Genomic DNA, 24,902 nt, shown 5'->3' with positions numbered 1-24,902 from the left:
GTGGCTCATGCCTGTAATCCCAGCACTTTGGGAGGTCAAGGTGGGTGGATCACCTGCGGTCAGGAGTTCGAGACCAGCCTGGCCAACACAGTGAAATCCCCTCTCTACTAAAAATACAAAAAATTAGCTGGGCATGGTGGCGCGTGCCTGTAATCCCAGCTACTCAGGAGGCTGAGGCAGAATTGCCTGAACCCAGGAGGCGGAGGTTGCGATGAGCCGAGATCGCGCCATTGCACTCCAGACTGGGCAACAAGAGCGAAACTCCGTCTCAAAAAAAAAAAAAAAAAAAAAAACAAAAATTAGCCGGATGTGGTGGCACATGCCTGTAGTCCCAGCTACTTGAGAGGCTGAGGCAGGAGAATCGCCTGAACCTGGGAGATGAAAGTTGCAGTGAGCCAAGATTGCACCACTACACTCCAGCCTGGATGAGAGTGAATCTTAAAAACTCTCTTTTGAAGAGCATGTTTTCAATTTCATAAAAATTCATTTTATCAATGTGCTGTTTTACGGATCATGCTTTTGATGTTGTAACTAAAAATAATTTTGCCTGACTCAAGATAAAGATTTTGTCCTAATTTTGCCAAAAGTTTGTAATTTTAGGCTTGACCACTTAGGTCTTTGATTCATTTTGAGCTCATTTTCACATATAGTGAAAAATATAGACTGAAGTTCATTTGTTTGCATTTGAATATCCAATTGTGCCAGCATTATTAGAATAGACTATCCTTTCTCTGCTGAATTGCCTTTGCATCTTGTCAAAATTCAGTTGTCCATTTATGTACTGGCTTACTTCTGGACTCTGTTCTATTTCATTTATCGATTTCTCCATCTTATACCAATACAACACTGTTCTGACTACTTTAGATTTATCATAAATTGTGATATCAGATGGCATTAGACCTCCAACTTTGTTCTTTTTTCAAAGCCGTTTCGGCTATTCTATGTCCTTTACATTTCCACGTGAATTTTAGAATCAGCTCGTCAATTTCTACCAAAAAAAAAACCCCAAAAAAACAAAAAACAGCCTGCTAGCATTTTGACTAGAATTGCATTGAATCAACAGATCAATATAGAGGTAATTACCATCTTAGTAACAGTGAGTGTTCTGACCCATAAACAAAGACTATTTCCCCACTTACATGTCTATTTTCTTTCTACAATGCTAAGTAGTTTCCAGCATTTCATAGCTGATACTATTATCAGTGGTACTGGTTTTATTACATTTCAGTTTCCAACTGTTCATTGCTAAATAAATGCAACTGCTATTTATAGACTGACTCTGTAGTCCGCAGCTTTACTAAATTCACTTAGTTCCAGGAACTTCGCAAGTTCCATCAGATTTTCTACCATCATGTCATCTACAAAGAAGACATTTTACTTCCTCCTTTTGAATCTGGATGCCTTTTCTTTCTTTTTTGTTTGAGATGGAGTCTCGCTCTGTTGCCCATGCTGGAGTACAGTGGTGTGATCTCGGCTCACTGCGACCTCTGCCTCCTGGGTTCAAGTGATTCTCCTGGCTCAGCCTCCTGAGTAGCTGGGATTATAGGTGCCCAACACCATGCCTGGCTAATTTTTTTTTGTATTTTTAGTAGAGACAGGGTTTCACCATGTTGGGCAGGCTGGTCTGGAACTCCTGACCTCAGGTGATCCTGACCCCCGCCCTCCAGTCTCCCTATGTGTTGGGATGACAGGCCCAGGCTATTTCATTTTCTTACTTGACAGCATTGGCTGCAATGAACCTCCAGTCCATTGTGAAACAGAAATGGTTGAGAGTTGCCATTTTTTTGTTGTTGTTGCTTATCTTAGAGGAAAAGCATTCAGTCTTTCACCATTAAATATGATGCTACCTACAGTTTTTTCAGAGATGTCCTTCACTGGGCTGAAGAAGTTCCTTTCTAATCCTAGTTTTCTCAAAGTGACTACCCATAATGAAAAATATCATTTATTGAGAGAAGAATAAGTATCCAAATCAAATTGTGGATATGACAATTTCTCCTTTGAATACTATCAGTTTTTGCTTCAAGTATTTTGAAATTCTGTTATTAGAGGCACAAATGTTTAGAACTATTACATCCTCTTGATTAACTGTCCTCTTTATCATTTGGTAATGACATCCTTTATCCCTGGAAATACTCTTTGCTTGGGTCTTGTCTGATACTAATATAGCCACATAATGCTCTTTTGACTATTATAAGATGATGGATCTTTTTCCATCCTTTACTTTTAACCTATTTGTATCTTAATATTTAAAGTAGGTTTCTTGCAGGCAGGAGATGGTTAAGTCTTGTTTTTTAATCCAATCTCACCACCTCACCATTTCTGCTTCTTAAATGTGTTTAGATCATTTCAATTTTATGTGATTATTGATATGGTTAGGTTTAAGTCTATTATTTTTTTATTTGCTTTATATTTGTCCCACTTTTTTCTCTTTTTCCTTCTTTCGAATACGTATAGTTTCTAAATCCATTTTATCTCCTTTGTTGGTTTCTTAGCTACAACTCATTGTTTTACAGGATTGTGTTAGGATTTATAATATACCTTTAACTTACCATGGTCTTCCTTCAAGTGATATACCACTTCATGTACAGTACAGGAACTTTACCGAGTATCACATCTTGCCCATCTAAGTTTCTAGACCTGAAGTATACTACCTCTTTGTTAAAATGAGAGAGAAGCGAGTACTAGAAAAACATAAAAGAAATAGTAACAACAAACTGAGACCTCCTCCTTAGCTTCATTTAAAAAGAATTGAAAAGGAATTCAATATTTAAAAATTAAAACTCTGAAACTAGACCACTTGGGTTTGAATTCTATCTCTGCCCCTTACATACTATATAATCTTGGGTAAGCTGGTTAGTCTCTCGGTGCCACCGTTTCTACATATTTACAATGAAGGTAACAGGAACGTCCAATGAGTTAATACAGGTAAAATGCTTAGAACACCAAGCATCTATTAAATTGCTCAATATATTATTACTCACACTGTATAAGTCAACATTTTCTAAATCCCTATCTTATTTATCCAGCCCACACACAAGGTTACTCTGCTCTAAGTGAATCAGCAAGGAGATTAAGTAGTTAGACTCTCTTAGTTGCAAAAAAAAAAAACACTCAAATTATCTTAAATATCATTACATATATCATGCTATTTATTGAACATTTGTTATACACTTACCATTGTTCTAAGCTTTCCATGTGTCATTCTCAATCCTCACATCAACCCTGTGAGAAGGGTATTGTTATGATGCTCATTTTACAGACAAGAAATGAGACAGAGAGGTTAAGCAACTTGCCCAAGGTCACACAGCTGGTAAAAGAGCCAGAATTCTAATGTCAAAGGTCTGACACCAAAGCCTGCAATCTTTCCTGGGGGTGGTGAGGAATAAATGTAGTTTTCAAGAAGGGCAGGAGTCACAGAAGTACTAAAGGAAGAACAGTATCTACAGTGCTCTAGTGTTCTGTGCCTCTCTCTCAAACCACATGGTTTCTCTCAGAATTTTGTACTTCTCTCAGCACAGATGCCCCACTCTTTTCTAGTTACCAAACGGCTTCTTCATCTCCTTTATCATTTCTGTAATTCATACCTTCTGCTTACATCTACCTTCCGTTCCCTCAAACTTTAGTTTTACAGGACTCTACACCAATACATCTTTCTAGCCTCAGCTCCCATGGCTCAAAAGCAAATTAACTCCATGTTTTCTATAACTGACTATAAATTTCTCAACCAGACAATCCTAGGTTTTTAGTTAGGTGGTTTATGGATCAGCAGCCCTTAGGTCAAATGCCCACTGCTGGACCAATCCACTGCAATATAGTTTTATATGGAAAAAACAAACAAACAAACGTAGCTACTGAGGTCTGTTTTTCTGCAATGCACTGTAGAAAAAGCAGATTTCCTCCAAAGGAACTGTGGGCAAGCCAGAATTATAAATGACACATCTAAGATACTGGCTCAGATAAATCACAACTAATTTAGGGCTCAAAAGTGTTGCCAGGATTTCTAATCCACTTAGTTATAGTAATTAAGTAGTTATAAATACAAATTTTGGTTGTTACTAAGGGGATCATATAATTTACAGCATCATACAAGACATGGAACACAGGTCCAGTGATTATTAAATCAAAGGTTGCCATACTTCATCAAGAGTACCACAACTGAGGAGGAAAACCCACTACCATGTATTATTTCAAATACTGTTCCGAGTCGGAAGTAATATCAATGACCCTATTCATCCTTAAAGCTGTATCTGTTAGGCCATGTTGGAATGAAGCAGATGAGGGGACTAGATTTGTTGACTTGATTACAACAGCCAGTTCAGTGGTCCACATTGTTTAGCTAAGCAAGTGCAGAACAGATGGCTTCATTAGTACTGCTTGTTCCCTTACGTCCAAACCTTCAAAGTGGTATCTTTAAAAACCTTTTGGCAATGAGTTCTATCTGCCACCTTTTGGCTCTCCTGAAGAAAGGAAATAGAGTGACAAGCTAAGTTAGTGAATAACAGTATATACTATCATTTCAATGCTAATTTTCCCTGCTTCATTTCTCAGGGCTGAATATTTAGTCCTACTTTATCAAATGTAACTATTTCCCACCACATCCCAAACAAATCCTTCAATCCAAATCCTGCCAACAAAACCTAGTTCTTATTGCCATATCTTGAATCAGCTGTTTCAATAATCCGTATGTTCTTTCTACCTAAATGAAACACATTCCTGAAGGACCACGCCTGTCCTCGCTGAGCCTCTTCTATGAACTGCTAATGCTCTTCAATCTGACATAAAACAACATATTGTTCTATGTTATTTACTGTGGTTTCACATATAGACTGTCTCTCACCAAGAAGACATGAAGAACAATACTTCTATGATAACAGTCTCAAGTACTGTGCGTAAAGAAAACATTTAAAAATGCCATTGACCAAAAAAAGCAAGTCAGAAGCAGTTTCTTATTCATAAGATATCCTCAAAATGTTTCTCTTTAAGTACCCATTCCTGTCCCTCTAGTTTTAAGAGATAGGATCTGAACTACACAAACATACAAAAACATATCAGCATATCAAAATTAAAAAAAAAAAAACTAATCACCCACCTACAAATCCCTAAACTGTCTACAAAGATTTCAGTACATACACAAAAGTAGAGCTTAAGAAAAGCAACAGAAAACATACATATTTGTCATGTAAGCTGATTCTAGAAGGCCAAAGAATGTTCTAGACAAATCCTGGAAATCTAAATCAGGAATGGAAGAGGTATAACAAATAATTTACTCCAGCAATCCTAGAGATCTAGAATAACCACAGATGCAAGAGAATCTGGGGTATAATTACACTTTATCTTCAAAATCCAGAAAGAAAGAGTAAAAGAAATCCTTACAATGATCCTATGAGAAGGTATTATTTACTCATTTACAAATAAAAAAGCTGAATGTTAAACAAATTAAGTAACTTGCCCAGATTCATACAGACTGTCATCAAAGAATTATAACCACTGTTTATCTTTAAACATGTTTTTAATTTTAACTGAGTAAATTATGTGACTGATCCCAAGAACATGTAGATACTTACTAGAAATTTAAGGAAACATAAAATTGAAATTTAGTTTTGACATTCATATTCTTTTAAATGCAAATTTAAGATACACATCTATTAGAAAATACAACTGATAATTTTTGACTAGACCCAACCAAAATCCATAACCATATTAATGTTTTCCTAGCCAGCACATTTGAGCATATCACTACTTGTTCAAAAATCATTAATGTGGCTAGGCATGGTGGTTCACACTGTAATCCCAGCACTTTGCGGGGCTGAGGCAGGAGGATCACTTGAGCCCAGGAGTTTGAAACCAGCTTAGGCAACATAGTGAGACCACATCTCTACAAAAAACAAAAAAAATTAGCCAGGTGTGGTGGTATGGATCCGTAATCCCAGCTACTTGGAAGGGTGAGGCAGGGGGATCACTTGAGCCTGTGAGGTCAAGGTTGCAATGAGCTGTGATCATGCCATTGCACTCCAGGCCGGGTGACAAAGTGAGACCCTGTCTCAAAAGAAAAAAATCATTAATGTCACTTAACTTTTTAACAATTGTTTAACCATTTGAGTAAAAAGACAAAAATTAGATCTTACATTAAAATAAGATGAATTAAAAATGAAAAATATTTCAGCCATAAAAATACTGTAAGTAAACACAGGTGAATTTTAAAATATATTTTGACATAGGAATTCTTTCCAGGACTCACAGTAGAAACAGAAACAAGAGATTAATCATCTGATTAAAGAAGGCGCAAGACAGTGAAATACACATATTTCATCAATTCTGAGATGTACATTTTCTTACCTTTTAAAATCTCTGAAATTAAGATGCCTCTTAAAATCGAATGCCACATTTTTATTTTTAGATGTACATAAATAGTATATCTTGCAATTGAAGTCATTTTAGATTAAATGAAATACAGTAAATTAGGTGACAAAAGATAAAACAGGGAAAAGTAAAACAAGAGACAAAGAGTTAATATTTTTAATATATAAAGACTTCTTACACGTTAATGTGAACTAGTAGGGTGCTTCAACTGCACTGGTTAATTTCTTAAGTTAGGGATTAACTATATTATTTTCATATGCTTTTTGTTTTGTTTTGTTTTTTTAAGACAGGGTCTCCCTCTGTTGCCCAGCCTGGAGTGCAGTGGCTCGATCATGGCCACTGAAGCCTTGACCTCCCAGACTTGAGCAATTCTCCAGCTTCAGCCTTCTGAGTAGTTAGGACTAAAGGCACACACCACCATGCCTGACTAATTTTTATGCATTCTTTTGTAAAGACAGGGTTTCATCATGTTGCCCAGGCTGGTCTTAAAACTCCTGGGCTCAAGCAATCCGCCCACCTTGGCCTCCCAAAGTGCTGAGATTACAGGTGTGAGCCACTGCGCCTGACTCTGTATACTTTTTTGTATAACTATTTCATTAAAAGACTTTTAAAAGATTAAGCAAAAAAAAAAGGAGGGGGTAGAATGTGAAGAGGAAACTGAAGAAAGTTGTATAATATCACACATAAAAAAGCGGTAATTTCATTGAAAATGTTTAAAATGCAAATTAAGGTCAGGCACAGTGGCTCACATCTGTAATCCCAGCACTTTGGGAGGCAGAGGTGGGTGGATCACTTGAGGTCAGGAGTTCAAGACCAGCCTGGCCAACATGGTGAAACTCCGACCCTACTGAAAATACAAAATTTAGCCAGGCATGGTGGCGGGTTCCTGTAATCCCAGCTACTTGGGAGGCTGAGCAGGAGAATCACTTGAACCCAGGAGGCAGAGGCTTCAGTGAGCTGAGATCATGCCACTACACTCCAGGCTGGGCGACAGAGTGAGACTCTATTTCAAAAAAAAAAAAAAATTAAAACAATTAGACAGCACTTATTACAGAACTCATCTGTGTGTGTGTGTGTGTGTGTGTGTGTATAGATAGACAGACAGACAGACAGAAAGACAGACATAGTGTTATGTATTGTTTTTAAAGCTAACTGCCAAGTAAATAAGGGCACAGAGAAACAAACATGTACACCATAAGCAGGTATGAAAACATACTTAAGCTCCAAATAACTCCCTTTTTAGAAATTCATAAAAGGAAACTCTGTAAGTACAGAAGAGCTACAAAAAAAGATGTAAACTCTATCACTGTTAATACTGTCTAAAAGAAACCACCTAAATGCTCATCAAGAGTTTAAATGATGATAATTCACACAATACAATGCAACCATTAAAGATGATAGAAGACAGAAACTATCTTTGAATGCAATACAGTTATCCCCAGAAGTATACAAAGACTTTTTATATAAGTACAAGAATTTTTTTGCTTATTTTTTTTTACAGTTTTATCTGTTTTACTTTTTTTGAGATATACAAATACAATGTACATATCTAAGGTGTTCTGTTCGATGAATTTTACCATATAGACACCCATGTAACCACCAATCAAATAAAAATACAGACGTATGCCGGGCGCGGTGGCTCACGCCTGTAATCCCAGCACTTTGGGAGGCCGAGGCGGGTGGATCACGAGGTCAAGAGATCGAGACCATCCTGGTCAACATGGTGAAACCCCGTCTCTACTAAAAATTAGCTGGGTATGGTGGTGCGTGCCTGTAATCCCAGCTACTCAGGAGACTGAGGCAGGAGAATTGCCTGAACCCAGGAGGCGGAGGTTGCGGTGAGCCGAGATCGCGCCATTGCACTCCAGCCTGGGTAACAAGAGCGAAACTCCGTCTCAAAAAAAAAAAAAAAAAAAAAAATACAGACATTTTCAGCACTCTAGAAGATCCCTCTTTGTTGTTCCTCTTATCCTTCTGCCCTAACCCCTAAATACCGTGCTCATGCTTCTATCACCATACACGAGTATGACCTTGACCAAAACTTTATGTAAATGAAGTCATGGAGTATGTACTCTTTTGTGTCTGGTTTCTTTTGCTCAACATCTTATCTGTGATATTCACCCATGTTTGCCGAGTATAGCCACAGTTCATTCTTATCCACTACTGTACAGTGTTAACACTATAAGGCTATACAACAAATTATTTATCCCATTTTTTTGTTGTTGACAGACATTTGGGTTGTTTCCAGCTGGGAGTATTATGAAGCTGCTATGGACATGCCCTATTTGCTATGGTTTTGGCGGTTTCATAACTTATTTTTATTTTATTACCTCTTAATTTCATTTTAGCTACTTCTATTAATAAAATAAAAAGGATCAAACAATCAGAAAATAATGAAGAAAAAAAATCTGCTATCCTACCACACAGACAACTACTCTTAACATTTTTCACATTTATAGTTTGCACGACTGAGATCTTGTTATATGTCTAAATCAACTCTTTCTTTTAGTTATTTTCTTCCTTTTTTCTCTCCCTCTCCCTATTTTAGACCAACAAGGAAATGAACATTTACATTTAGTGTGCAACTGTTTCCACCTTACAAGATCGTGCAAACACATACAGACATAAAGGTTTTGCTGTTGTTTGCTTCATACAAATACTTAGTATATCCCTCTGCATCCTGCTCTTCTCAAATATTATGGCAACACTGTCACATCACTGATTATTTTTCCTACCTTTAACATAAAGCTTTACTGAGATATAAATGACATTGCGTACAAGTCACCCATTTAAAGTGTACAAGTCAATGGTTTATAGTATATTCATAGATATGTACAACCATCAACACAGTCAATTTTAGAACATTTTCATCATCTCAGAAAGAAATCCATACCCTTTAGCTACCACCCCCTACCCCTGCTACTGCCCTAAGCCACTAATCCATTTTCTACCTCTATCCACTGTTGTAGGAGAGGAACCCCTGGGTCATATGGTAACTCTATGTTAAATTATTTGAAGAAATGCCACATGGTCTTCTAAATAAGCTACATCCCTTTACATTCCCACCAGTATATGAAGATCCCAACTTCTTAACATTCTTGCCTACACTTACTAACTTTTTCATTCAAGTTATCCTAGTGGTGTGAAGTGGTATCTCACTATGGTTTTGATTTCACTTTCCTGACAGCTAGTAATGTCAAGCATCTTTTCATGTGCTTATTGACCATTTGTTTATCTTTGAGAAATTTCTATTCAGCTCCTCTGCCTGTTTTTAAGTTGAGTTGTCTTTTTATTACTGAGTTATGAGTGTTTATACATTCTGACTACAAGTTTCTTGTTAGATATGACTTGCAAATATTTTCTCCAGTTCTGTGTATTGTCTTTTCACTTTCTTGATGGCATCCTTTGAAGCACAAAAATTTCAATTTTCAAGTCCAATTTACCTCTTTTTTGTTTTGTTGCTCCCGCTTTTGATGTCACTTGGTGTCATATCTAAAAGTTGTTTACCCATTCCAAGGTCATAAAGATTTACCCCTCTGTTTTCATCTAATGTACATGTCTTCTGATGCACATATATACTGATTTCTATTAAGTCTATGCCCAGACATTAAATTGCTGGATCACAGGGCATACACAGATACAGCTTAAGCAAATGCTGCCAAAGAATTTTCCAAAGTGGCTGTATCAATTTTCAAACCCACTTGAAATGTATAAGGGTTCCAAATGCTCTACATTCTTGTCAACACTTCGTATTTCAGATTGTTTTATTAACACCATTCTGGTGGGTATGTAGTGGTATCACATTATAGTTTTAATTTGCAGTTTTCTGAAAATTATGTATCAGTACTTTTTAACCTTGGCCATCTGAACAATTCTCATCTTCTAGATGCCTGTTCCAGTTTTTTGGCCATTTGTTTTAAAACTGGGTTGCCTGAATTCTTTTGTATTAATTTGCATATTTTAAAATATACTCTGGATACAAGTCCTCTAATAAATCTAAGTATTGCAAGCATTGTCCTTTCTAGTGTGTTACTTACTTGCCTTTTTGTTCTCTTAATAGTATTCTTTAATGAATAGATGTTCTTATTTAATGAAATACAGTCTTGGCCGGGTGTAGTGGCTCACACCTGTAATCCCAGCACTTTGGGAGGCCAAGGCGGGCGGATCACGAGATCAAGAGATAGAGACCATCCTGGCCAACACGGTGAAATCCCATCTCTACTAAAAATACAAAAATATTATCCGGGCGTGGTGGCATGCGCCTGTGGTCCCAGCTACTCAGGAGGCTGAGGCGAAGAATCGCCTGAACCCAGGAGGTGGAGGTTGCAGTGAGCCGAGATTTCGCCACTGCACTCGAGCCTTGTGACAAAGCAAGACTCCGTCTCAAAAAAGAAATACAATCTTTTCTTTTCTGGTTAGTACTTTTTGCATCCTTGTTTAAAAAGACTGCCTCCAACAGGGTCATACAGATATTTTTCTATGTTTTGTTCTAGAAATTTTCACATTAAATCTATGTTCCTTCAAGGAGCAAAGAATGCCTATGTTACAGAACTATTTCTGATAATGGGGGCAAAAAGAAAGCTTCACAATTTATTTCATGAAGTCAGCGTTAACTTTGAATTCAAAATACACCCATACAAATCTCACTGATAAATGTAGATCTTAAAGAATTCTAAGACACTGGCAAGTCAAATTCAGCAGCATAGGGAGAAAAATGCACCACTGCTAAACAGGGTTTAACTCAGGAATGCAAAGATGGTTCAACAGGAGATAATCTATTAATGTAACACATCCTATTAACAGATTAATGGAAAAGATGATCATCTCTACCTTCAAAGAAAAAGCATTTGATGAATTCAACACTTGATTTTTTTTAAATAAAAATCTCTTAGAAAACTAATATGAGAAAGTATTTAATCCTATCTACCAAAAGTATTAAGTTATTTATCAAAACCAACAGTAAGGCATTATAATTAATGATGATATGTTAAAGGTACTCCTATTAAAATCAGGAACATGAAATTCAGAATCATGTATCTCAACTGAGCCCTTACTGCTGCCTGACAATCATACTCTATTTCCCTCCTTTTCACTTTTTTACTCTCTGACAGATGACTACGTCATGGATTATTCCTTCTCAAACTTCTAATACATATTCCCATTCTTCCTAACTCTCAGATGATGAGCTTGGCTTCTATACACAAAGATAAATTGAAACACTCAGATGAGAACGCTCTCAATCTACTACCGTCATGTGTCCATCCATATATTTTGTCTTCTCTCCTATTTCTATAGTAACTCTTCCTACTCCTGGGTAAAGCAAAGGTTAATCCTTCTGCCTGTATAAGATCAGGTGTTAGCAAATCACAGTCCACACTGCTTATGCCTACTTTCATTTGACAACAGCAAAGCTGAGTAGCAGTAATGAATTGTATTGCCTAAAATGCCTAAAATACTACCTAACCTTCAAAGAAAAAGTCTGCTGACCTCTGAACTAGATCATCTCTCCTCTCCATATAATCATGGACATTGCTGGTTGAAAGGGCCCACTAAGCTCAGTGCAGAAGATACAAAGTAAAATCCATACAAGATATATAAAATATCAGGGACAGATCAAATATACTGATGACAAAGAAAAGATCTTAAGGCCAGGTCACATATGAAGGATAAAGATTTTGAATGGCATAAGACTTTTTAGCAACCACTTCAAACTAGAAAATCAGGCCAGGCGCGGTGGCTCACACCTGTAATCACAGCACTCTGAGAGGCTGAGGTGGGCGGATCACTTGAGGTCAGGAGTTTGAGACTAGCGTGGTCAACACGGTGAAACCTGTCTCTATTGAAAACACAAAAATTAGCCAGGTGTGGCAGCGTATGCTTGTGATCTCAGCTACTTGGGAGGCTGAGGCAGGAGGATCACTTTAACCCAGGAGGCAGAGGTTGCACTGAGCCAAGATCGCACCACTGCACTCCAGCCTGGGTGACAGTGAGACACCATCTCAAAAAAACAAACAAACAAACAAACTAGAAAACTATAATAATCTGTTAAATTTTGGAGAAAAAATGATTTCACCTTGGAATTCTATATCTATCCCTGCCAAATTATCAACCAGGTGTCAAGATAGAAGGAAAATATTTTCAGCAATACAAACATCTCAAAAATTTTACCTCTTCATATACTCTTTCTTGAAAGTTACCAAAAGGAAATTAAACTAAAGAAAATCTGTTCTGAAAAAAGGGTCATGTAAGTGAAGTAACAGAAAACTATCAATTAAATTCAAGATGGGAGATTCAAGTCTCTCGCATTCGAAAGCAATGTATTATTCAAAAGCCAGTACCAAACGTTTCTCTGTAATGAAATAAATTGCCAAGCCTCCTCAAGCTAAGTCATGTGAACACTGCTATATCCCTATACCTGTGTGTATATATAGATCCTTCCCATATCCCTAACTAGCTACTTAGTAAAGTGACTATGTAAATTTATATTCAAACTTTTCCTTTCCATAGAATAGGTAAATGAAACACATTTTAAATTCCAGTGTTTCTCTATGTAGTTAAAAGTTTTCCTAAATCAAAAGCTCAAGACATTAAATAAAAAAAAAATTCCAGATTAATTCCACATTAGTAAAATGTATCATACCCAATCTTTATTCTCTCACTAAAGAGGGATCAATAGGAAATTTAAGACACATTTAAAGAAACAATTTATGGGATAATGCAATACATTCATTTTTCTTCTCCAAGGAACCTCACTCAGGCTGAGGTAGTTTCAAGCTATTCGAATTATCTTTCATTGAAAATTAACTTAAAAAAAACATTAAGATTAGAGTGATAATTTTATTCCAAATACAGTCGGTACACATCTCATATTCAAAAAATAGGATACATTTTAATATATCTTATTCTCAAAATACCGTGTATCATTAAAATTAAAAGTAAACCAAACTATGTGTCTATTTTATATAGCCAAAAAAAAAAAAAAAAAAAAAAAAAAAAAGCAGTACTTTTACACTTAATAGTTTAAGGTTTAAAAGTTATTTAAAATTTTCTGAAAAATCAGATTGTCAAGGAACTGGTTCACTCACAGTCGGCCAGAAGAAAAAAAAGGTGGTATTTTAAAATTTTAGACCAAAAAAGAAATTTAGATTCCCTTATAAGTAAGTGCCAAGAGAGAATATTTTCAGCAAACATTTCATTTAACTATAAAAACCAAAGGAATAAGGCTGTCTAACCACATGTAAACTATGCATCATCTGACTTTAGGTAGAATATTTACCTTTGGTATACTTGGGAACCAGACACCCAAAGTATATAAACACAGGCATATTTTAAAAACAACTGTCTTAATGTTTTTGTCTGCTAGGCAATAATTCCCATTATTTTCAGAAAGAAAAAAACAATATCCTTAACCAAAAAGTTATCAGAGGAGTTTCTACTTCTTAAACTTTCAAACTAACATATTTAATATAAACCACTTATCATTTAAGCTCCATCAGGGCACAGACCTGTCTCTTTCCCTGTTATGTCCCCAACCTTTAGGGGACTAACTGGCACTACAATAAATATGTGTAGAATGAATGAACTGAGCCTCTGGAAAAAGCTTAAGTGTTTTACATTGCAATAGGGCAATTTCACCTATTTATCTATCATTCACTACACTCAACTCTAATGACATAAGATTCATACCAAGTATTTAAACACACATACACAAATGCATTACTCACATATGTATCTCACTCACAAAGCCAATTTTTTTAGTTATATTTTCTCTCAGGAAAATTTGTTGTATTCTTTCTAGTATTACAAATAAATATTAGAAAAGCATGGCCGGGCGCGGTGGCTCAAGCCTGTAATCCCAGCACTTTGGGAGGCCGAGGCGGGTGGATCACGAGGTCAAGAGATCGAGACCATCCTGGTCAACATGGTGAAACCCCGTCTCTACTAATACAAAAAATTAGCTGGGCACGGTGGCGCGTGCCTGTAATCCCAGCTACTCAGGAGGCTGAGGCAGGAGAATTGCCTGAATCCAGGAGGCGGAGATTGCGGTGAGCCGAGATCGCGCCATTGCGCTCCAGCCTGGGAAACAAGAGCGAAACTCCGTCTCAAAAAAAAAAAAAAAAAGCATGTTGTGTCTTGACAATGCAAGTGCTATCCTCAAATTTATGTTGCAATCTGGAAAAATTTAGGCAAACTAAATAGTAATTCCAGAATTGTGCCCCAAAGTATTTCTTCAAGTCAAATTCCTTAATTCAATGAAAAGTGGAATAAGGCACAGTGGCGCACGTCTGTAGTCCCAGCTACTTGGGAGCCTGAGGCGGGAGGATCGCTTGAGCTCAGGAGTTTGAGACCAGCCTGAGCCAAATAAGGAGAACCCATCTTAAAAAAGGAAGGAAGGAAGGGAGGGAGGGAGGAAGGAAGGAAGGGAGGGAGGGAGGGAGGAAGGGAGGAAGGAAGGAAGGAGGAATATAATAGGGAAAAATGCACATCTTACCGTTTAAAAATTATGCTAAATTTTAAAAAGAAAAAATGAACTAGGCTCAAAATAAATACATTGAAATTACTGATCCCAAATGGCATTAATGCCCTTAAATTTTGATATTTAGATCTGCCTAAAAAGACCTTTGAAGCTACATAATAAACTTTATGTCTACAAGGCTTGAGTTAGAGCTTTGGATGTTAACACTGTTTGGATGTTCAGTATCGGAAGTTTCCTTATAATTCTAAAGTTAGACATTTAGCAGTAACAGTAATACACTTATATGTAAGATTCTATAGCACTTGTACAAGCATAATTATCTCAAGTGGGACAGGCTTCATAGTGAGCAAGCTATGATCTGTACAACTGCAATATTCTGCAAACACGGACTGAAAAGTTTCCTAAAATTCTGATGGTCATTTTCAAAGAAACTTAAACAGAGTCGATCTGATGGTGCATACAGAAGAATACCCAAGTCAATTCAGAAACACTGGTAAGGAAACAAGGCTGTCTATAGCAACTAAAGTGTTGGGGGGAAAAAAATCCAGGGAGCATAAACAATAAAGCTCAATTAACTGCTGCCTGTGTGTTTCCAATTTATGGGCTTAAATACACATTGGGCATTAGATATTTCTTTTAGTGGTTTTTTTTTTTAAAACAGAAATTTAGTATTTTAATTGCCCCTCCTCCACAGCTAACATCAGTGCCCTTTCTTCCTCCTCCCTTACCCCTCCCAGCTTAAACAAATTAACATTTGTACTAGGTACCTCCTATCAGCTCGCAGCTTCTTCCCAAACACGCCCACGTACACTGAAACTGGCCTGCGTCTACACAACACACAGCTACAGGAAAAGAGCTTCGGTGGGGGGGACCTGGGGGAGGGTGGATAATTCGCTCTGCACAGGTTTACGGTTATTTTCCAGAAATTAGCTCCTCGCTCGTGGCTCGTGTTTCTTCCAAATCACCTCCAAAGCACAGTGTTTATGAGCCTACCTAATCCGATACTGCAATGCAATTCTGGATATTTGCAGACAGATCTCCCGGCTTTGCAAGTGTCTGATGAGATACGTTCGGAATCTCCTTTTTTCTATGGCCCAGTTCTTGGCTGTACAGCAAGCCGACCTAGGGCTGCGGCCCCTGTCCCACACCCGGGCCACTCGCCCGGCCCAAGGCCAGCGGAGGACGCAGCCCCTCCGGGGCCGGAGCTGGCGGAGCCGCTCGGGCTGCGGGCCGCTCTGCAACAGGTCACCCTGACCGCGAGTCCGCGGGTTCGCGGGCGGCCAACTCTGCGGCCAGGCTTCTGGGCGCAGCCGCCGGGGGCAGGGGAGGGGGTGTGGCCCGGCTTCGGCTGGTCCTGGCTCCGAGGTCCAGGCTTGAGCTCACCTGAAGGGAGGTTGAGGCGCCGCTGGGCGCCAGAACAGCGCGGTCGGAGGCTGGGGGCTTCCGCCACCCAGGAGGGAAAGGGAGGCGGGTTCGGGGGGTCGCCGCGACCCCGGCTTCAGTACGGCGCCCCCGAGCGGGGACGCCACGGCCGCTCCGACTCCGAGAACCCGCGGCCGAGGGAGGCGCGCCCCCCAGCGCCCTTCTCCCTCAGCCCGAGCTCTGCAGCCCCCTCCCTGCGCGCAGGGCGAGCAGACCCGGGGCCCGCGGCAGGGAGAACCACACTCCGCAGCGCCGGAGCCGCCGCCATTCCCCGCGTTGCCCGGGGGGCGCCGCGCACCCACCCTTCGTCCCCCGCAGCGCCCTGCGGCCTGAGCCCACCGACCTGTGCAGCCGCGGCCGTCTCCTCAGAGGATGGAAAGACAACGCCGGCCTCACGCTTCGCCGCCACGGCCGCCGCCGCCGCCGCCGCCGCCTAGGATAGCGCTCGCCGACCCGAAGAGTCACCGTCTCTCATTCAGCGCCCGCCGCCGCCGCCGCCGCTCGGGGGAGGAGAGTGAGCTGGAACCACCCCGTCCGCGCCGGGGGTTGGGGAAGAGAGCGGACCTGGCGGGGGCGCGCGTCAAGCGGGCGGGGCAGAGCCGCGCGCGGGGGCGCGCTCGCGGGGGCCCTGAGCGCCGCAGCCTGTAGGGTCTTCCCCGCGCGCTTCCCGCCCGCCGCTCTTCCGCCCCGCGGAGCCCAGCTGCTGCCAGGGATCGGTGTGCGCCGGGCGCGCAGCAAGCCGCAATCCCACCGCCCGGCGCCTTCTGAAAGGAGGGGCTCCCAACGGCCAAACAAGGGGTCGGGGAGGGGTAGGAGGATGGACAGACAGGTGGGGCATCCGCCACCTCCCGGCCACCCGCTCCCAGCACGGGGCCCTCTGCGATGAAATCCTCCGTGGTGTCTGTGGCCTTCAGCCCGACTCTTCACCTTTAAGGCCAGAGAACAAAGTCTGGAAACACTTGGCCCCAAGATCAAACATCCAGCCCACGCCAGCGATGTTTTTAGAAGTCACTGCGGACAGATGAGGGGGCTCCAAATATGGAGAGTCACCCCACTGCCGTAGATAAGATCATAAATTATAGTGATCAATATCCTCACACATTAAGATTCAGGAAGTGTTGGAAGTAGGCCTTTGTAGATGTTACGCAGGGTACTACCCTTCACTTAAGGAGCAAATGACAGAAATTGGGCGGAAAGGTGTTGTTTCAGAGGGTGCACTATATGGGTGGCCTACTTTAGCACCATGTGATGCAGTGTGACTGTTAACCAAAGGTTTTAAGTGAGCCGCCTTTGTATCTGCTGTCATTAGACCATTTGGAAATGGATAATTATTTTGATGATCTGCCGTTCTTTCTCTAGGCAATGTGCAGTAGAATGTGGAAAGAATACTGTGTACCAGCATTAAGTGTAAAACGTGAAAGGACCAAGAATTCACTATTCCCATTTGGTTTCTTTCTTCCCTTTAATAACCGCTAAATAGAACTGATTAATCTTGAACGTTGGAGAATGCTAATTGTTTCCTCCTTTGATTGCCTTGTGTCATAGTCCTTTATGTTGGGGAAGCTAGAATGCCCTTCAACCCCTTTCTCGCAAATAGGGTTGTTTCTTTAAAGCACCCCGACCCAAAGTTAAGTCAAAAAGAAAAACAACGAGAATAGGCAACAAAGTTCATATTGTTTCATTTTTATTCCATTTTATTTTCAAAGAAAGTCTTGAATCATGACGAAATCACTAGAAGTAGAGCAATCAAAAAAAGAAAAAAAAAATTACCCCCCCACAATGTTTCAAATGGCAAGAGTCCAAAAAAGAAAACAAAAAAGAAGATTGGTAAAAAGGAGAGAAATGAATTATGTATACAGAAAGTTTTCCCATGGATGTTCATTGCTTCAAGTCCCAAAGAAACAACAAACTGAATTAGCACTTGGAGGAAAAACCCCTTCCAGTTACTGAGTTGGGCAAATGTTTAGTCTTTTTTAAGTGTTACTAAGAGATTAAGGAAAATGTCTTTGGCTATATGCCAACAATAATACATACAACAAATATATATACCATTATCACACATAATTAATTGCTTTTAAGAAATAGGAAAACTGAGGAACAGAATTCTATATTAAATGTCTTACAATTACTTGAAACTTGAATTAGGGTTTCATAGATATAAATGAGCTAGTGTCCCTACATCTGCCAATAATTTTCACAGTTTATTATAAAAGCAGTGAAGTTTTTATAGACTTTGAAGAGAAAAAACCATATGACTCATGAGCAAGGCCATGGATATACCAAACTATTATGCCTACTTAATTTGAGTTTGAATAATTACCCAAAATCTGTTTCTCACATTGATAACTTATAAAACAATACTTTTATTAACCTTACGAGTTGTGTTGGCTGGGCGTCGTGGCTCATGCCTGTAATCCCAGCACTTTGGGAAGCCGAGTTGGTTGGTCATGAGGTCAAGAGATCAAGACCATCTTGGCCAACATGGTGAAAACCCATCTCTACCAAAAATACAAAATTAGCTGTGTGTGGTGGCAGGAGCCTGTAATCCTAGCTACTCAGGAGTCTGAGGCAGCAGAATCACTTGAACCTCAGAGGTGGAGGTTGCAGTGAGCCAAGATTGCACCACTGCACTCCAACCTGGTGACAGAGTGAGACTCCATCTCAATAAGAAGAAGGAGGAGGAGGAGGAGGAGTGTTAAGTTCAAATTTGTGAATTTGATAAGATTAAGAATTTGTATATAGGCCGGGCAAGGTGGCTCACACCTGTAATCCTAGCACTTTGGGAGGCTGAGGTGGGCAGATCAGGTGAGGTCAGGAGTTTGAGACCAGCCTGACCAACATGGTGAAGCTGATCTCTACTAAAAATATAAAAATTAGCCAGGCATGGTTGTAAGCGCCTGTAATCCCAGTTACTCAGGAGGCTGAGGCAGGAGAATCACTTGAACCAGGGAGGCAGAGGTTGCAGTAAGCCAAGGTCATACCACTGCACTTCAGCCTAGGTGACAGGGAGATTCTGTCTCAAAAAAAATAAAATAAAATAAAATAAAATAGAAAGAAAAAAATAATTTGTATATGAAAATATAGAAAAAAGTTTTTCCTCAATATCTTTTATAAAATCAGTGTCCCTTCCCATTCATTGATAAATAAATTGAAGCTGTGGCTTTTTACACTTAAAGAAGACCAGCACCAAATTTTCTTTACCAGAGCACTTTCATCACAATTAAATTCTGTATGTTGCTTTATGGATTCCATTTGCTTTTGCCAAAATACAAGAACTATGCAAAGTCTTAGTATAACAAAAAGTACTTATGTATAAAATAGAAATGCCATTATATAAAATAGGAATCAATAAGAATTCAATATGCTTAAAAGTCATTTCACAGAGATCACCATTATGTAATAGTTTTATTACTATCCATCAAAATTATTTCCAAGGGATAAGCCAATGAACTAATTTAGATATAGAACAAACAGTTCAAAGAGACCACCACTGCAATAAACCAATCATCAAGTAGCACAGTTCATTACAGCTGTCAAAACAAAATCAAACTGGCATGGTAAGAAGGCTTATTTTTTCAATAACACCTGATTCTATTACAGCCAAAAGAATTTCAGTAATAACATATACCTTTGTTATTTCTCTAACCTTTAATCTCTTTTTTCAAATATATATAGTGGCTGGACATTTTGAAGAACTTTGTTGGTTATGTTTACAATGTTACAATTTAAAATATAGGCAAAGTTCACATACCCAAAATTCACTTTGAGGGAAAAGACAGGTAAGGGAACTTCCAAGGGCTAGACAGACATTTTCCAGAAAATTGACACTATGGTACAAGGAGAGCCTGCCGTAATTCCCAATCAAGAGAGATGTGCCACAGGTCTCAAGATACCAGCAACAGAGATAATCAACAGTCCATTCAAATCTGAGTACCATATTAATTTTACAGTTTACATTTACAGTTAGCTGCATCTCACAGGGGCAACTCTATGTGGGGTGTTGAGCCGCAGGTATTTATTTGCTTACTGAGGTTGCAGTGAACGTAGATCTCACCATTTCACTCCAGCCTGGGCAACAAGAGCAAAACTCTGTCTCAAAATAAGTAAATAAATAAATAAGCATATAACATAAGAAACGGCTAAAACAACTCTGATATTTTTGGAGCATTTACTTACTATAAAGACATTTCACTTGCTTTGATATTTTCTGATATATTTTAGATTATTACATTTACCAACTTTTTTCCAGATAAGTGAATTATTAGTGTATTCTACTTCCTTTATAACATTTTTAGGTATTATTCTTTATATTTAATGAAAGGAAAGGATCTTGGTCAAGTGTTCATCTCTGTAGTTTCCTTTTTATATATCTTACATGTTAAAATAGGTTAGATTTAAAAAAACAGGAATTCATAAATGCATACCAATAATTAATTGAAAAAACAAATGGAGAAAAAGGAAATACTCTTGCTTATGGTGGAGTGTTGAGAGATTGTTGAAGTTAGAAAATCATCATGTTGCAACCATTTAGGGCAAAGATTGGGTAAGGCAAAAACCATCTTATATCTAAACATAGAAAGAAATGTTGATGAGGAACAAGATATTTGCATGATCTTAGAGTATTTTTCCATAGACTTCTTATTGTTGAAAGGAAAGGAGTAATTATACATACACTGGATAAATTGGACAAAACCCTTACCAGGTAATCAAAATTAACATCACAAATGAAGGACAGATGGACCTTATTTGCCTCCAGATGTGATTCCCTGAAGACACAGCATCTAATGAGGAAATGGGGAATCTAATGAGGAGACATCAGACAAATCCCAAGTGTGGAATGTTCTGTTTTGTTTTTTAAAAGGGGTAGGGGTGCTGTATCCTTCAAAGATGTCAGTGTCATAAAAGACAAAGGCTATGAAAATATTCCAGCTGAAGAGCCATGACAACTAAATATAATATGAAATACTAGACTGGATTCTTCCTGGAGGAAGAAAAAAATGCTATATAGAACATTATTCAGTTAATTGGAAAACTGATGGTAGATTGATTAGATAAAAATATTATGTTAAAGTCACTGAAATTGGTAACTGTCCTGTGGTTATGTCTCTATTCTTAGATAATATATACTAAGATAATATATGGTTCCAAAAAAATACACATACACATATATAGTGAGAGAGATAACAGAAATGATAAAAAGGTAAAATTTTAATAACAAGCAACTCTGGGCAAAAAGTAGATATTCTTTGCAGTCTTTCTGTAATTTTGAAATTAGTTCAAAATAGAAAGGTTTCCTTAAGGTTACAATTTTAAAGAAGCAGTTACAGCACAAGTAAGCAATCCATAGACTATAACACCATAATTATTTTAAATGGCCACCTTACTGCAAGATCTCATATGCTTTCTGAAGTTGCTGACTGCCTCCATGAAATTGTCTCATCTCTCAGGTTAAAATTAGAGAGACAAGATGTCTTATAATGAAAGAGGAATCTTATTCACCTTTTCATTTTATAAATGAGGGAACTGAGGCTCAGAGATTCAAGAGACTTGCTCAAAGTCCCTTAAACCAGTTATGACAGAGGACAATCTTGATTCTACTTCTATCTTTACAACTGCTAAGCTGCTACTGCCAGTTTCTATCACTTTCTCTCTTTTCTCCTTCCTGACTCTAGTTTCCTAACAGCTTTGTATTCTCTTCTATGATTATACAAGGAACCTATATACGGCCTTACTCTTTGAACTATCACTGCTCCACTGGTAGCTCTTAACCCAGGCTTCTGTAGCACATCTCTCATTGCCCCCATGATGTATATATTAGGACATTTCATCATCAGTTCAACCTCTACAGGTTCAAATTGAAAGAACCATAGAAGAAAAAATTGCAACGGCTAATAAAACCTATTCATCCTTACCATATGTCCATTGTTTGTTGTTGTTGGAGAGTTTTGTTGCTAGAAGCATGTATATCTTCTATAAACACAACAAAGGTGCTGGGCGCAGTGGCATGTGCCTGTAGTCCCAGCTACTCAGGAGGCTGAGGTGTGAGGATCGATTAAGCCCAGGAGTTCTGGGCTGTAGTGCGCTATGCCAATCGGGTGGCTGCACTAAGTTCGGCATCAATATGGTGACATCCCCGGAGCAGGGGACCACCAGGTTTCCTAAGGAGGGGTGAACTGGACCAGGTCGGAAACGGAGCAGGTCTTGACTCCGGTGCTGATCAGTACTGGTATCGCGCCTGTGAATAGCCACTGCACTCCAGCCTGGGAAACATAGCGAGACCCGGTCTCTTAAAAAAACAAAAACAACAAAAAACAACGGTGTTGCTTTCTTTTTAAACTGAAAACATTTAATTCCTTAATCAGCATCCCCTCCAACATCACTGTTTCTAATATTTCTTTTCTCTCTCAGGCTTTAAAATCACCTTTAACCCTTTTTCTCTCCATCATGTATCCATTTAGTCCTGATTCTTGTAAAATTTTTATTGCAATTATTAGCCCTAACCACATATGTAGAAAGGTAATTCTAACTGATCTCTTAGATTTAGCGACTCTGCACGCCTTTCTTTTCACACACCTTTTCCTCACTTCCCAATTCAAAAATCCTCAGCTGTTGCTTTTGATTTAGTAAGGTGGTATCTAGGGACTACTATAACCCGTCTACCCTACTAAATCACCTCATCACCCCTCTACACACTAGCCAAACCATTCTTTTATGTTTTCAATTAAAAACACTTATTCTCTGATCACCAGATACACCCCTACTCCTATCACTTCATTCCAGTGCACCTTTCTCCCACCCTTCCTCTCTGTTTGTTCTAAGACTTTAAGATCTGACTTAAGACCTGCCTTTACTCCTTTTGAGAGGATGTGCCGATTGATACATCTATTTCACACTGACATCTCCCTTCTCCAAACTCCCGTTGAGGTTTTCATTGGCATCCTGTCTCACTTTGGCAATTTATTATATAATGCCTTAGAGTTTTATCAAAGTGTGCATTTCTCATATCCCCCAACAGACTGTAAATTTCTGGAGAGCACAATCCCTAATTCTTTCTTTGGATTCATTTTTACTGAGCATTTGTAATAGGCAGACAATGCATTGAATTCTTCACCTATGTCACCATATTTAGTTCTCAAAATAACCTTAAAAGGTAGATATTTTTGCCACATTTTGGTAGTGGGACAAGGTTAAATGACTTGTTCAAGGTCATGCTGCTAGGAAATGGCAAAGTTAGTTATCAGATCCAAGCAGACCAATTCACAGTCTCCATGCTCTATTGCCTCCTCATAAAACTTCCCATGTATTCATCAGTTAACAACACAACGTCACAGATGTCCATGAGGCTTGGAAGATAATTATTGAATATAACATGCTTTGTACTAACAATGAGCAATCCAACATGTGCTACCCAGTACATGTCTAATATATGTTTAGTATTTTCTATACTTTAGTTCTGTTATAAAAACTTGTTCAAGAGCTCCGCAGAGTAAAACTAGTTTCAAAATCTTAATACTTTCAGAATAATGGGAAAGTTAAATTGGAAAAAAAAAAATGGCATTAGGTCCAATTCCTTATTTTGTCCACCCAAGTGCATTAAAAATATATGTTTCAGGAGATTATTTTCTACCATAATAGCACAGTAATAAAGTTGGTTATCGCATTACAGATGGGAAAGGCTTACTGCATAACCACTGAGTCTATTTCCCTGGAGAGATGCAATTCTATCTGTGGTTTCACATTCCAGAAAGAAATATTCTTACTCCTTCTGGAAATTAGTAACATAAGCATTTTGAAGCACTTATGTTAGATCAACCAGTAAATTTCATATAATTTTTACTACATTTAATTGAGACTTCACTCGGCAAGAGAGACTTTCTTAATTATGATATAATCCAACATACACAGGTTTAATATTCATTGTTGTGTACTGGCAATATTTGTCACTAAAAGGCACTGTATAACAGAGCAGTTATTATTTAAGATTATTAGACTTGGGAAAATATAAGTGGCAATAAAATTAGTTATCAATTGACTTTCAAACTGTGACTCGTTAGAAAACATGATTTCAAAAATAAAAACACCCTGATATGTCATTTTTCAAAAAATTGGTATAAATATACTGACATGTATTACACTATAAGTGTTAACAGCATACAGACTGAACCTAAAATAAAATCACTTTCAAACTAATGGGCTTTAGGGCTGAGTTATATCTATTTTTTTTCTTTAAAAGACGGGGTTTCACCATGTTGGTCAGGCTGGTCTTGAACTCCCGACCTCAGGTGATCCGCCCGCCTTGGCCTCCAAAGTGCTTGGATTACAGGTGTGAGCCACCACGCCCGGCCAGGGCTGAGTTATATCTAAACATAAATACTTGCAAAGACTTACTTATATTTCAGTACTTTTTGTTCCTATCAATGTTATTAATTTTGAAATATACCCACAACAGAGGCAGAGCTTCTGGCAGATAAAAACCAAATTTACTGACCACCTTCTATACTTGGTAAATGGAATATACATGTTTATCTGTGCTACCTCCCAAAATGTCCCTAAAATTACAATAAAGAACAAAAAGAATGGAAGAAGAGATGGTAACAAATGATTAATTTTGGAAGACAGAGAAAAAATGATAACTAATAATTGG

At 38.7% G+C, this 24,902-nt stretch overlaps 2 protein-coding genes and 1 long non-coding RNA gene across 7 annotated transcripts in view; 1 reads left to right on the top strand and 2 right to left on the bottom strand.

Annotated features, from left to right (window-relative positions):
- Window positions 1-16,671, bottom strand: part of RALGPS2 (Ral GEF with PH domain and SH3 binding motif 2) — a 170,418-nt gene extending 153,747 nt beyond the window's left edge. For all 4 annotated transcript variants that reach the window (XM_064370634.1, XM_064370636.1, XM_012444543.3 and 1 more), the window contains exon 1: window positions 16,602-16,671. The gene's annotated coding sequence lies outside the window, so the exon portion shown is untranslated. The remainder of the gene's footprint in view (window positions 1-16,601) is intronic.
- On the top strand, window positions 15,809-16,695 carry LOC105711701 (translation initiation factor IF-2). The gene is given in 3 exon segments (XM_021668012.2): window positions 15,809-15,923; window positions 15,925-16,046; window positions 16,049-16,695. Coding segments are annotated over 3 exon segments (873 nt in total). The 5' UTR covers window positions 15,809-15,819.
- Window positions 16,696-19,644: 2,949 nt separating this feature from the next.
- Window positions 19,645-24,902, bottom strand: part of LOC105711697 (uncharacterized) — a 148,001-nt gene continuing 142,743 nt past the window's right edge. For both annotated transcript variants that reach the window (XR_001106121.3, XR_010340476.1), the window contains 2 exons: window positions 22,171-22,544; window positions 19,645-20,326 (listed from right to left, as the gene is read on the bottom strand). This is a non-coding gene — a long non-coding RNA (uncharacterized LOC105711697). The remainder of the gene's footprint in view (window positions 20,327-22,170; window positions 22,545-24,902) is intronic.

Source organism: Aotus nancymaae, unplaced genomic scaffold (assembly GCF_030222135.1).
Source record: "Aotus nancymaae isolate 86718 unplaced genomic scaffold, 86718_ANA_hifiasm-v0.15.2.pri h1tg000108l, whole genome shotgun sequence".
NCBI classification, from domain to species: domain Eukaryota; kingdom Metazoa; phylum Chordata; class Mammalia; order Primates; family Aotidae; genus Aotus; species Aotus nancymaae.
The sequence above is the reverse complement of the archived record's forward strand: the minus strand, read 5'-3'. Positions and strand labels throughout refer to the sequence as shown.